The sequence below is a fragment of the Brachionichthys hirsutus genome, chromosome 13 (genome assembly GCF_040956055.1).
Source record: "Brachionichthys hirsutus isolate HB-005 chromosome 13, CSIRO-AGI_Bhir_v1, whole genome shotgun sequence".
In the NCBI taxonomy this organism is placed as follows: domain Eukaryota; kingdom Metazoa; phylum Chordata; class Actinopteri; order Lophiiformes; family Brachionichthyidae; genus Brachionichthys; species Brachionichthys hirsutus.
The window spans coordinates 277,195-292,057 of NC_090909.1; the positions used below are offsets into that span (position 1 = coordinate 277,195).

The 14,863-nt window shown below is 49.6% G+C and overlaps 2 protein-coding genes across 2 annotated transcripts; both read left to right on the forward strand.

The window, feature by feature from the left end:
* Positions 1-911: 911 nt before the first annotated feature.
* eno2 (enolase 2) lies at positions 912-7,574 on the forward strand. Its single transcript, XM_068747687.1, has 12 exons — positions 912-996; positions 1,077-1,172; positions 1,327-1,385; positions 1,486-1,555; positions 1,951-2,084; positions 3,095-3,186; positions 3,319-3,449; positions 3,529-3,726; positions 3,804-4,005; positions 5,959-6,067; positions 6,230-6,288; positions 7,505-7,574. The coding sequence occupies exons 1-12, from the start codon at positions 912-914 to the stop codon at positions 7,572-7,574; spliced, it is 1,305 nt and encodes a 434-aa protein (XP_068603788.1).
* Positions 7,575-10,793: 3,219 nt separating this feature from the next.
* On the forward strand, positions 10,794-14,810 carry LOC137902882 (guanine nucleotide-binding protein G(I)/G(S)/G(T) subunit beta-3-like). The gene is made up of 8 exons (XM_068746981.1): positions 10,794-10,862; positions 11,089-11,234; positions 11,532-11,595; positions 12,909-13,065; positions 13,150-13,216; positions 13,690-13,891; positions 14,236-14,452; positions 14,704-14,810. Exons 1-8 carry the CDS (start codon positions 10,794-10,796, stop codon positions 14,808-14,810), a joined length of 1,029 nt encoding a protein of 342 aa, XP_068603082.1.
* The last annotated feature ends 53 nt before the right edge of the window (positions 14,811-14,863 follow it).

Here is a 14,863-nt window from a genome sequence, read left to right on the forward strand (position 1 = left end):
ACACATCCCCCCCCCTCCCCTCCCCCCTCCTGCTCTCCTCTCTTTCCTCTTCAGCATTCTCTCAGCCGCCGTCAGAGGGCAGAACACAAACAGGTAAAGGATCCGCTCGTCTTCTTCCCATCCGGTGCTTGATGTGATGGAGGAGGCAGGAGGAGGAAGGAGGAGGAAGGAGGAGGAAGGAGGAGGCAGGAGGAGGCAGGAGGGGGCAGGAGGAGGCAGGAGGAGGAAGGAGGAGGCAGGAGGAGGAAGGAGAGGAAGGAGGAGGAAGGAGGAGGAAGGAGGAGGCAGGAGGAGGAAGGAGGAGGAAGGAGGAGGCAGGAGGGGGCAGGAGGAGGCAGGAGGAGAAGGAGGAGGCAGGAGGAGGAAGGAGGAGGAAGGAGGAGGAAGGAGGAGGAAGGAGGAGGCAGGAGGAGGAAGGAGGAGGAAGGAGGAGGCAGGAGGAGGAAGGAGGAGGAAGGAGGAGGCAGGAGGAGGAAGGAGGAGGAAGGAGGAGGCAGGATGGAGATGCCTCACTTGGAGGTGTTGCTGCATGTATTTATCTGATTCCATGAAAATGGTTGTGTTGTTTGTGTGTGTGTGTGACTGTGTGTGTGTGTGTGTGTGTGTGTGTGTGTGTGTGTGTGTGTGTGCGTGCGTGTGTGTGTGTGTGTGTGCGTGCGTGCGTGTGTGTGTGTGTGTGTGTGTGTGTGTGTGTGTGTGCGTGTGTGTGTGTGTGTGTGTGTGCGTGCGTGCGTGTGTGTGTGTGTGTGTGTCCTGGAGTCCTGCGTGTCTCCAGGATGCCGAAGCTTCACATTCACACGTCAACATGTGGACAGAGCCGAGATTTGAACCCGTGACCCAGACAGATGTTGGTCAAAACATTCACAATAAAGATAAGGACCCCCCCCCCCCCCCCCTTTGTGCCTCTCAGGATGTCGATTGTCAGCATCGTTGCCAGGGAGATCCTGGACTCCCGGGGGAACCCCACCGTGGAGGTGGACCTTCGCACAGAGAAAGGTAGCCGCCGCCCGACCTGCTAGCGAGCGTCAGAAACGCCACGATGCTACAAGCTACAAGCTCTCGTCCCGTTCCCTCAGGTGTGTTCAGAGCCGCGGTGCCCAGCGGGGCGTCGACCGGGATCTACGAAGCTCTGGAGCTCCGGGACGGAGACGAGAGCCGCTACAAGGGCAAAGGTTTAACCCTTCACTGCCTAGTCACCACAATGCTAGCAGCTAAATGCTAACAACAGCAACACTTCCTGATTGGATTGGTCTTCTTATGCTCCCAAACACCAGTAAGTGCTAATCACAGGACTGACCCGCCCTTCTCTGCTGTGGTCTTCACCAGGGGTTCTGAAGGCGGTTGGACACGTCAACGACACGCTGGGCCCGGCGCTAATGGCCACTGTAAGTTCCTGCAGCGGCGGCGCCTTTAGTAACCATCGGCGACCAGTCCCTGACCAGAATGGACCGGCCCCGCCCTGATTGTGTGCTCGTTGTGTTGCAGGACATCGGTGTGGTGGAACAGGAGCAGCTGGACCACCTGATGATCGAGATGGACGGCACAGAAAACAAATGTGAGTGCGACGACTCGGCACATTCTGATGGACTAATAGCAGCTAGCAGCTAGCAGCTAGCACAATCAATCAATACTTCACCCTTCATTTGTTCAGACAAATGTCCGACGAGATGTAGCAGAAACAGCTCAGCTACCCCTAAACCATCCCATAATAGTCAGGTTTGTGATGTAGTCCTGGCAACAACCTGTCGACCAACATTCAAAGAGACACGGATGAAAATATAATCTATGATCTAAAGATGAATTTTAAATCCCACGTGTCTGTTGTTTATGTTGAATTCATTTAATCTGGAGCCGTGCATCAACTTTAAACTCTAATTAACCCTTTACAGTACCACAAACGTAGTATTTAGGTCTCAAAATGTAAAAATGACATCCTGTCTTGTCAAATAGCTCAGTTTGGGGCCAACGCCATTCTGGGCGTGTCTCTAGCCATCTGTAAGGCGGGTGCAGCAGAGAAAGACGTCCCCCTCTACCGCCACATCGCCGACCTGGCCGGGAACACGGAGCTGGTGCTGCCGGTTCCTGTAAGCCTCGCAGTCCATGACATCACACTGTAGATCACTGTAGATCACTGTAGATCACTATAGATCACTGTAGATCACTGTAGATCACTATAGATCACTATAGATCACGATAGATCACGATAGATCACTATAGATCACGATAGATCACTGTAGATCACTGTAGATCACTATAGATCACTATAGATCACTATAGATCACGATAGATCACTGTAGATCACTATAGATCACTATAGATCACGATAGATCACTGTAGATCACTGTAGATCACTGTAGATCACTATAGATCACTGTAGATCACTGTAGATCACTATAGATCACGATAGATCACGATAGATCACGATAGATCACTGTAGATCACATTATAGATCACTGTAGATCACGATAGATCACGATAGATCACTGTAGATCACTATGGATCTCTATAGATCACTGTAGATCACTATAGATCTCTATAGATCACTGTAGATCACATTATAGATCACTATAAATCACTGTAGATCACTATAGATCACTGTAGATCACATTGTAGATCACGATAGATCACTGTAGATCACGATAGATCACGATAGATCACGATAGATCACTGTAGATCACATTATAGATCACTGTAGATCACGATAGATCACGATAGATCACTGTAGATCACATTATAGATCACTGTAGATCACGATAGATCACGATAGATCACTGTAGATCACTGTAGATCACATTATAGATCACTATAAATCACTGTAGATCACTATAGATTACTATAGATCACTGTAGATCACTATGGATCTCTATAGATCACTGTAGATCACTATAGATCTCTATAGATCACTGTAGATCACATTATAGATCACTATAAATCACTGTAGATCACTATAGATCACTGTAGATCACTATAGATCTATATAGATCACTGTAGCTCACATTATAGATCACTGTAGATCACACAGAAGATCTCATTGTCGGTCACACACACACACACACACACACACACACTATTAACTCCTCTGCCCCCCCCCCAGGCATTTAATGTGATCAATGGAGGTTCCCATGCAGGAAACAAACTGGCCATGCAGGAGTTCATGGTTCTCCCGGTTGGAGCCGAATCCTTCAAGTAAGAGTTTTAAACAATATCGTTAATAATGAATAATTAACCCCTCGGCGTCTGTCCTGAGGCCTCACTTCACATCTGTCTTTGATGTTCCTGGACTAGCAGCTCCCTTCCTTTCATCCCTCTTCCTCCCAGGGAGGCGTTGCGGGTCGGAGCAGAGCTGTACCACACGCTGAAAGGAGTGATCCAGGAGAAGTACGGCCAGGACGCCACCAACGTGGGGGACGAGGGGGGGTTCGCTCCCAACATCCTGGAGAACAGCGAGGGTGAGGAAGAGGAGCTCTTTGTTCCTTTAGACATCAGCAGCGTACGTGGTCAGAATCTCCTCTTCCTCCTCCTCTCCAGCTCTGGACCTGCTGCAGCTGGCCATCGAAAAGGCCGGCTTCACGGACAAAGTGGTGGTCGGGATGGACGTGGCCGCCTCCGAGTTCTACCGCGAGGGGAAGTACGACCTGGACTTCAAGTCCCCACCGGACCCAGAGAGACACATCTCTGGTGAGGAGCTGGCTGACATCTACCGGGGCTTCGTCTCCAACTACCCAGGTGGATCAGCCGGTCCTCGTCATCATCAGCTGGGGATGAAGAGCGTTTCCTAACTTTACACACATCCGCCCCCCCAGTTGTGTCAATCGAAGACCCGTTTGACCAGGACGACTGGGAGGCCTGGTCTCGTCTGACGGCCCGGGTGGGGATCCAGGTCGTTGGCGACGACCTGACGGTGACCAACCCGAAGAAGATAGAGAAAGCAGCCGAGGAGCGGGCCTGCAACTGTCTCCTGCTGAAAGTCAACCAGATCGGCTCCGTCACCGAGGCCATACAGGCGTACGTCCCAAACCCGTAGCAACACGGACCGGTCCAGTTTGACCCGGCTCCGTCACCGAGGCCGTACAGGCGTACGTCCCAAACCCGTAGCGACACGGACCGGTCCAGTTTGACCCGGCTCCGTCACCGAGGCCATACAGGCGTACGTCCCAAACCCGTAGCAACACGGACCGGTCCAGTTTGACCCGGCTCCGTCACCGAGGCCGTACAGGCGTACGTCCCAAACCCGTAGCAACACGGACCGGTCCAGTTTGACCCGGCTCCGTCACCGAGGCCGTACAGGCGTACGTCCCAAAGCCGTAGCAACACGGACCGGTCCAGTTTGACCCAGTACCCAGTACCTGTGTCCCAGTACCAGTGTAGATACTCATCTGGACCTGGTCTGCCCCAGGATTCAGTTCAACCGTCACAAAGTCTGATTGTTGGAACCCGATCTGTCTCAGCTGGAGGCAAAAACAACGAATCAGGTTTCATTATTAGCTCGTAAGCAGGTTAGTTATTAACGCGTAATAAACAGTCGACACCGAGGCGAGCAGGAGCGACAGAAAACGCTAAATGGGTTTCAAACAGGTCAGAGCAGAACCGGTTCGAATGATGAGGCAGGAAGAGGGAAGGAACTACAACGATACAACACAACAACAATACAACACAACAATGATACAACACAACAACGATACAACAAAACAACGATACAACCCAACAACCCAACAATACAACACAACAACGATACAACACAACAACGATACAACCCAACATAGATACAACACAACAAATATACAACACAACAAATATACAACACAACAACGATACAACACAACAATGATACAACACAACAACGATACAACCCAACAATGATACAACACAACAACGATACAACCCAACAATGATACAACACAACAACGATACAACCCAACATAGATACAACACAACAAATATACAACACAACAACGATACAACCCAACAAAGATACAACACAACAACGATACAACGCAACAAATATACAACACAACAACGATACAACACAACAACGATACAACCCAACAAAGATACAACACAACACAACAACGATACAACCCAACAAATATACAACACAACAACGATACAACACAACAACGATACAACCCAACAACGATACAACACAACAACGATACAACCCAACAATGATACAACACAACGATACAACCCAACAACGATACAACCCAACAACAATACAACACAACAATGATACAACACAACAACGATACAACACAACAACGATACAACACAACAACGATACAACCCAACAAAGATACAACACAACAACGATACAACCCAACAACGATACAACACAACAACGATACAACACAACAACGATACAACCCAACAATACAACACAACAACGATACAACACAACAACGATACAACACAACAACGATACAACACAACAACGATACAACCCAACATAGATACAACACAACAAATATACAACACAACAACGATACAACACAACAACGATACAACACAACAACGATACAACCCAACATAGATACAACACAACAAATATACAACACAACAACGATACAACACAACAATGATACAACACAACAACGATACAACCCAACAATGATACAACCCAACAAATATACAACACAACAACGATACAACACAACAACGATACAACCCAACAAAGATACAACACAACAACACAACAACGATACAACCCAACAACGATACAACACAACAACGATACAACACAACAACGATACAACCCAACAACGATACAACACAACAACGATACAACCCAACAAAGATACAACACAACAAAGATACAACACAACTGGCAAAAGGTAGACAGACCCCCTTTGATTGCATGCAATGATTGATTACTTTGATAGATTGGAAGTTCGTTGATAGAGCGTCCAGCGTTAATATTTTACATGTGCTTCACATATAAAGCTGATTTTTGTCTGTCAGGTGTAAACTGGCTCAGGCCAACGGTTGGGGTGTGATGGTAAGCCATCGTTCAGGGGAGACGGAGGACACCTTCATCGCCGACCTGGTGGTGGGACTCTGTACTGGACAGGTACGCCTCAGAACTGACTCCGGTCATTCAACGTGACACAGATACCACGACGACACGATGCACTGCCATGTTTCTATAGCACAAGAACTTCACCAAAGACCTGCTTTAAAAAAAGACCAGCATAAATGAATTCATGCTTGTCTTTCCGTTTCCCTGCTGCAGATTAAAACCGGCGCCCCCTGCAGGTCTGAGAGGCTGGCCAAGTACAACCAACTCATGAGGTCAGTGTCACGGCTCGTCTTTTATGGCTCCGAGGGTTTCAAAGTCAAAGTAGCTTTAGTGTCAATTCCTTCACACGTCAAGACAAACAAGGAATCGAGGGGACGTGTCTCACTCTCCCACGGCGAGACAGATCAGGTGCACATTTCTAAGAATAAAAAATAAACATGAACAGACATTCAGATCTAGTTTGGATGAGCTTTGGCGAAGGAGTCGATTTAGCTATGAGGAGCTAAAACCTGCTGCTGATCGTTTTGTCAATATTATATAAAATTAAAGCAGAAAGTGCACAATTATAATGAAATGGTCCCGCCTTCATGATCCTGCTGGAATGTTTGTGACTGGTTTCTTTTCTCCTATCTTTTCATTCTATTCTGTATTTTCCACCCAAACATGTTACAGGTCTGCTTTTATTTTGACACTCAGCTTCCTCTCTAGAACCCGCCTCCCCAGGATGTGTCTCTGTTTACGTGCTGAGCGCCGAGGATTCTGGGCAGGTTAGCTGTAGCCAGTACACAAAGCTAGCCGTTAGCAGTGGCTACCGGGAAGGGGGTCTCACACACACCATCCTAAAAACCGGGACAACGCAAAGACACCGCACCAGCCAGAAAGAGAGAGAGAGAGAGAGGAAGAGCAGAGAAACCCGCCCCAGCAGCGGCCAACCCCCCAGGTGGCGCTAGCACACCTGCCCCAATCACCGCACAACAAAACAGCAAGAAATATTTACCTTGTACCGTTGCTGCGCTTCTTCTCTTCGCCGTGATGACGAGCGACGCCGGCGACCAATCAGAGCGAGGTCCGGTCCGACGCCACTCTGTAGGTTGCCAGGTTGGAGTCACCCAAACAGGAATGCAGCCCTCCCTGCATGGTGCAAAATAGGGTTGCCAGGTCGGGGGCCCCCTAGTGGCGGGGCCGGCCCATGGTGCAGACTGAGGAGGTGGAAGGGGCGGGGCTTACAGGAGCCGTAACAGGATATAAAGGCTAAGCGGAGGAGCGTCACAGAGACTCCAGTTATTTATATCTATTATTTAACGTCACACGAAAAGGATGGATTTTCCTGAGACTTGGTGGGAAGGCGGGAACGGCCCGGAGGAGGCGGAGTCGGAGTCGGTTCTGCTGGTTCTGGTCCTCGTCTGGAGCCGGAGCCGTTCAGAGGGTTCTTTAGGACTGTGGTGATTGGACGATAACGTACAGGTGACAAGCTCCTCCTCTCTGCAGGATCGAGGAAGAGTTGGGCGACCAGGCTCGCTTCGCCGGCCATAACTTCAGGAATCCCAGCGCCCTGTGAGCCCGGCGGGCCGGCGGGCGACCGGGCCACCGGGGCCACGGAGCCACCGGGGCCACCGGGCCACCGGGGCCACGGAGCCACCGGGGCCACGGAGCCACCGGGGCCACCGGGCCACGGAGCCACCGGGGCCACCGGGGCCACGGAGCCACCGGGGCCACCGGGCCACGGAGCGAGAGATCACACACAGTCATAGAAACACAAGAGAAAAGAAAAGAAAGAAAAGCAATTATGCATTGATAATGATCGCACGCACACACGCACGTACGTGCACACACACACACACCGTTGCCGGAGTTTTAAAGTTATTTTTCAGCTGAAGGTTAAAGATTAAAAATGGAGAGATCAATAAGAAAAAACAAATTAACGGCTGAAACTGAAAGAAGGATGAAAAAGAGAGAAACACAAAACGGAACAGACACTCACCTGGACGCCTCAGTACCTGCACTCTGCCCACTTCTGTCCGAGCCCCGCCCCCTTTGCATCTCACGTTTTCTTCTCGTCTTTCCTCGCCCTGCCGTCATTCTGAGGACTTGTCCTCTGTGCTTGAAGACATTCGTCCCTTCGTAGAATAGAACGAATATCTGAACGCTTGTCTGTGAAAATAAAAAATAATAATTTGCAGTTTCATTCCAAGACTCTCGACTTTGTTCTGTTTACAACAACATGAACCTAATTTATGTCTCTTTGAACTCATGTGAATTTATTTCTCTAAATGGGCTTCTAAATATCAAAGGATAAAGACGCTTAATAATTCATTCAAAGTCTGTCTCCGTCTGTCTCTGTCTCCTCTGTCTCTGTCTCCTCTGTCTCTGTCTCCGTCTCCTCTGTCTCCGTCTCCGTCTCGCTCCAGCCTCATTTTCTTCCTTTAATCATCATCTGAAATGTTTACAAATATTTTCTGCAGTCTAAAATTTAAATATAAAATAATTATTATTTAAATGTTCAATAAGTCTGCAAAAAATGTACAAAAACAAAAAAACAACTGAAACGCTTTCTCATAAAATTAATTAGTAATTCAGTTTTTTGATCCTCTGATTTGTAAAAGTTAAATATTTTTCTTCTTTCAAAGACTTGTTAGAGAGTCAAGCATTTATTTATTCCAGATTTATAAATCAACAAGAAAAAATAAGAAACAAATGGCGACTTTCAAGAATGTTTTTATTGAAACCTTGAAAGTTGATTTTAGATTTTTTAAATTTGAAAACAAACCCTAACCCTTATCGTGGGGGGGGGGGGGGGCTTTATGCTCCTGGTCGTGTCTCCCATGGCAACCAGGTCCTGGGTGACGGGTCAGAATAAGAGCAAAGCAGGACGGTGACGGTACGACTTCACCGTCCCACGGAGGATCAGGAACTATCTTCTGGAACTCTCGTCCCCCCTGTCTCCTCATGATTTGGTCTCTTGGTTTGGGCTGGCGACTCCTGACCCCCCCCCCGTCCCCGCCTTGTCCATGCCGGGCGTGACGCAGGTTTGTCCTGACCCGCTCTAATTCCCTAACGAGATCCCGGATATCTGATTAGTCCCCGATTAGCCGGGATGGAATCAGTCCTCTCCTGCAGGACAGGCGTCAAACGCAGATCCGTCTGTCCTCCGCTCGTCCCTCGCTCTGATTGGTCGCAGCCTGAATCATGCTCCTCCTCTCCCCCCACTTCATCTCTTCCTGCCTTCCTTCTTTCATTCCCCGGCTCTCGTCTTTTGACCTCATGACCTGATTTCTCTCTCTCTCTCTCTCCCCTTCCCTCTCTATTTCCATCTTTGATCTTTATCCCTTCATCCCTGATCTCCTTCATCCCCTCCAATCCTCATCTGTTCTTCACGAAGGAGGACGGCAGAGAGAGAGAGGAGCAGTCTGCCGGGGGACAGCGTCGGAGGAGACGCGCTGGAATCTGCAGCAGCTCAAAGGGGAGTCGGAGGAGTCTGAGAGCCCGTTGCCCCGGTAACAGGTGAGTTGGACCATCGGCCTTTCCTTTTCCTGTTTGTGAGACGCTAACATGAAGCCTGAGGTCCAGCTGTCCCGGGAGACATTTGTCCCGTCATGATTCCTTAAACCTTGTGAGGCGGATCGTCCACTCATCAGGGGCGACCTGATTGGTGCAGCCTGCGGAGAACCTCACTGCATGCTGCGACCTGATTGGTGCAGCCTGCGGAGAACCTCACTGCATGCTGCGACCTGATTGGTGCAGCCTGCGGAGAACCTCACTGCGAGCTGCAACCTGATTGGTGCAGCCTGCGGAGAACCTCACTGCATGCTGCGACCTGATTGGTGCAGCCTGCGGAGAACCTCACTGCGAGCTGCGACCTGATTGGTGCAGCCTGCGGAGAACCTCACTGCGAGCTGCGACCTGATTGGTGCAGCCTGCGGAGAACCTCACTGCGAGCTGCGACCTGATTGGTGCAGCCTGCGGAGAACCTCACTGCGAGCTGCGACCTGATTGGTGCAGCCTGCGGAGAACCTCACTGCATGCTGCGACCCGATTGGTGCAGCCTGCGGAGAACGTTTTCTTTCTGCGTTCAGAAGGACCGTTGTCCATCGTTGGTTCCTGTATGAAAGGCAGAGGAGACGAGAACGGGGGAGGCGCTGACCCCGCCTCCTCCGTCCCTGATCCTCAGGTGAAGAGCCGCCAGTAATGGGATGACCCGTAAAGCTTCCTTTGAAGCGCTGCCAGCTTCAAAGCCTTGCAGCGACCTCCTCTTCTTCCTCCTCTCCCACCCTTCACCCTGTCCCAGGTGAAGGGTCCAGGTCTACCTGTGCAGCAGGTAGACCTGGACCCCCCCACTAACGTGACCTCACTGCACACAAGAACTGCAACGCCGGAAGCAGGAAACGGTTCCGGATCAATGACCTTTGATCCTCAAACCTTTCCAATCATTCGTTGTTTCCTGTTTCATGGTGAAAACAGAGACGTGATGTTTACAGTGTTCAAAATCAATCAACCAATCAACCAACCAACCAATCAGAACGCCACGAATAAAAGGAGCTCCACAAACGCCTTCCTTTGTTTGATCGGGACTCCCAGGATCCATTTTAGACTGAAAACCGTTTTCATTGTGGATCATGTTTCTATTGATCCTGAATCAACGCTGGACGGCGCCCTGCCGCTGCGGGACAGGTGGGACAGGCGGGACCGGCGGGACAGGCGGGATTTAAACGCTCTTCTTCTCTCGTTTCAGAGTTATAGTTTCATCATCCGCCTGTAACCGCGCTCAGGATCCGTTGCCATGGCAGCAGAGAAAGCTGAGATAGACGCACTGAAGAAGGAATGCGACGGCCTCCGTACCAAGATCGAGGTCAGCGCCGGGTCATTTTATAAATCAATATAAACTCGACTGAAAGTCATTTATTGTCAAACGTTGGTTTACTCACCTGAACGCTGCTTCAGGTGAGTAAACGCCAGATGAAATTAAACTTCCTTATTCGGAATCACGCCTTCAAATTCTCTGCGCTCACCTGAACACAGGTGAGACGATTAAACTGGGCCGAACCTCTGCCTGTACTTCCCTGTGTGACCACCAGGCGGCCCGAAAAGCTGTGAACGACGGCAGCATGACATCAGCATCAGGGGGCGTGGCTTCGGTGGGACGAGTCCAGCTGAAGCTCAGGAAGACACTCAAGGGTCACCTGGCTAAAATCTATGCCATGCACTGGTCAGCTGACTCCAGGTGAGGAAGAGGAGTACACAAAGCCTGTACACAGGAGTACACAAAGCCTGTACACAGGAGTACACAAAGCCTGTAAACAAGAGTACACAAAGCCTGTACACAGGAGTACACAAAGCCTGTACACAGGAGTACACAAAGCCTGTACACAGGAGTACACAAAGCCTGTAAACAAGAGTACACAAAGCCTGTAAACAGGAGTACACAAAGCCTGTAAACAAGAGTACACAAAGCCTGTACACAGGAGTACACAAAGGTTACCTTTAGTTGTATCTTTATGCAAGCAGTCGTCTCACACAGGCAGATGGTCAGCGCGTCACAGGACGGCAAGCTCCTGGTCTGGGACACCTTCACAGGGAACAAGGTGAGCTCACCTGGACCCGCGTTCAGCATCTTACCTGTGTGTTACCTGTGTATTTCCTGTGTATTTCCTGTGTTTTCCTGTGTTTCCTGTGTGTTTCCTGTGTATTTCCTGTGTATTTCCTGTGTTTTCCTGTGTGTTTCCTGTGTATTTCCTGTGTTTTCCTGTTTCCTGTGTGTTACCTGTGTGTTACCTGTGTTTCCTGTGTATTTCCTGTGTGTTACCTGTATGTTTCCTGTGTATTTCCTGTGTTTTCCTGTGTTTCCTGTGTGTTTCCTGTGTTACCTGTGTATTTCCTGTGTATTTCCTGTGTTTCCTGTGTGTTTCCTGTGTATTTCCTGTGTGTTTCCTGTGTGTTTCCTGTGTTTTTCCTGTTTCCTGTGTATTTCCTGTGTTTTCCTGTGTGTTACCTGTGTGTTTCCTGTGTATTTCCTGTGTTTTTCCTGTGTTTTCCTGTGTGTTACCTGTGTGTTTCCTGTGTATTTCCTGTGTTTTTCCTGTTTCCTGTGTATTTCCTGTGTATTTCCGGTGTTTTCCTGTGTGTTTCCTGTGTATTTCCTGTGTTTTCCTGTTTCCTGTGTGTTACCTGTGTGTTACCTGTGTTTCCTGTGTGTTACCTGTGTGTTACCTGTGTTTCCTGTGTATTTCCTGTGTGTTACCTGTATGTTTCCTGTGTATTTCCTGTGTTTTCCTGTGTTTCCTGTGTGTTTCCTGTGTTACCTGTGTATTTCCTGTGTATTTCCTGTGTATTTCCTGTGTGTTTCCTGTGTGTTTCCTGTGTATTTCCTGTGTGTTTCCTGTGTGTTTCCTGTGTGTTACCTGTGTGTTACCTGTGTGTTACCTGTGTGTTTCCTGTGTGTTTCCTGTGTGTTTCCTGTGTGTTTCCTGTGTGTTTCCTGTGTATTTCCTGTGTTTTTCCTGTTTCCTGTGTATTTCCTGTGTTTTTCCTGTGTTTTCTGTGTATTTCCTGTGTTTTCCTGTGTGTTACCTGTGTATTTCCTGTGTTTTCTGTGTATTTCCTGTGTATTTCCTGTGTTTTCCTGTGTGTTACCTGTGTATTTCCTGTGTGTTTCCTGTGTATTTCCTGTGTTTTTCCTGTTTCCTGTGTATTTCCTGTGTATTTCCTGTGTTTTCCTGTGTGTTTCCTGTCTATTTCCTGTTTTTTCAATAATCCTGCAAACAAACAAACAAACAGCGCCACCTTGGTGTAGGTACGTACACCCTAACCCCAACCCTAAGTCACGGTGGACTGAAGGTGAGCTGCGCTCTGGCGACCCCTACCTGCGGTTGACTGTACTGGTTCCGTGTCGGTCCAGCTGGTGGCGGTGCCGCTGAAGTCAGCCTGGGTGATGAGCGTCGCCTTCGCCCCCTCCGGGAACCTGGTGGCCAGCGGCGGTCTGGATAACCTCTGCACCGTGTACAACATCAAGTCTGCCAGTCCCAAGACCCTCAGGGAGCTGGACGCGCACACAGGTGAGGACCGCCGTCAGCGCCCGCTACCAATAAAGTTTCTGTTGAATACAAATGAAGGACCCGAGATGTCTCCGCCCCCTACAGGGTACCTGTCCTGCTGCCGTTTTCTTAGCGACAGTGAGATCATGTCAGCCTCCGGTGACACCACCTGGTGAGCTCAACGTTCATTCATTACACGGTTACCATGGAAACAACAGCTGAACTAAAGTCCTTTCTGCTATTTTTATTGGCTGTCGCTTCTGTCAATCATCGGCCCCGACCCGCCTCAGAGAGAAAAACATTTTCTGTTAGCATTTCAGCAGCCAATCAGACGCACAGGGGGCGGGTCATGTCATTCCCACAGTCGGGCTGTAGATTCAGTGGGTGCTAGCTAGCCACACAGGACATGCTATACAGTATGCTAGCTAACTGTTTACAGCGCCGCAGCTAACTCTAGCACAATTTAATCGCATTTAATGATATTTAAAGGTTGAATTAATGCACACATCCTTTGATAGGATCCTCCCCCCAATGCTCACCTGGCTTTACAGAATTTTTATACCACGTGATTTAAATCACTCCTTGAGTCACTTGCAGGATCTAAGTTGTGAGACCTGATCCCCTTAAATCCCCCCCCCCCCGCAGCTGTCTGTGGGACCTGGAGACCGGGAAGCAGAAGGTCGTCTTCACCAACCACATCGGAGACTGCATGTCCCTGGCCCTGTCCCCCGACATGAACACCTTCATCTCCGGAGCCTGCGACTCTCTGGCCAAGCTGTGGGACCTAAGGGAAGGAACCTGCAAGCAGACCTTCTCTGGACACACCAGCGACATCAACGCCATCGCAGTAAGAAACCGAGAACCTCCAGAGTCTAGCCCCAACCCCAACCCCAACCCATCACTGTACGAAACCGAGACACTCCAGAGTCTAGCCCCAACCCCAACCCCAACCCATCGCTGTACGAAACCGAGACACTCCAGAGTCTAGCCCCAACCCATCACTGTACGAAACCGAGACACTCCAGAGTCTAGCCCCAACCCCAACCCCAACCCATCACTGTACGAAACCGAGACACTCCAGAGTCTAGCCCCAACCCCAATTTTGGTATAAATGGGCTTCCATAGTTTGCAGGTACAGCTCAGGCGATAAACCAAATCGTCGCCACACACACACACTGCGCTTCTTCCCAGTTCTTCCCCAGCGGGAACACCATCGTCACGGGTTCTGACGACTGCACCTGCAAGATGTTCGACCTGCGCGCCGACCAGGAGATGATCGGCTACCAGGACAGCAGCCTGAATGCCGGCGTCACGTCTCTGGCTCTGTCCAACTCAGGCCGCCTCATCTTTGCCGGCTACGACGACTTCAACTGTCACGTCTGGGACACGCTGAAAGGAGACAAAGTCGGTGGGTGGACGTTTGTGTCCTCGTCCACGTCTAGTTTCTGTTTAAACCCGCTGTCTGGAGAGGAACAAAAGGTAAAAAGGAAGACGGAATCATGGTGACGTCACCACGGCAACAATTGTTGAGCTCCGGATGGATAGAGGCTTTTATTTTGACATTAATTTTTTTTAAAGATCAAGAAGATTATTAAAGAAATAAGTGTAAGTATTACCTGCTGTGATGTCATCAGACCAATCACATCGCTCCTCCTCCAGGTGTGCTTTCTGGCCATGACAACAGGGTGAGCTGCACCGGCGTGCCGGAGGACGGGATGGGCGTCTGCACGGGGTCGTGGGACAGCTTCCTCAAACTGTGGAACTGAGCAAAAGGCCTGGCGAGGAAGAGGAGGAAAGAGAGGAAGCCTCTTCTTCTTCC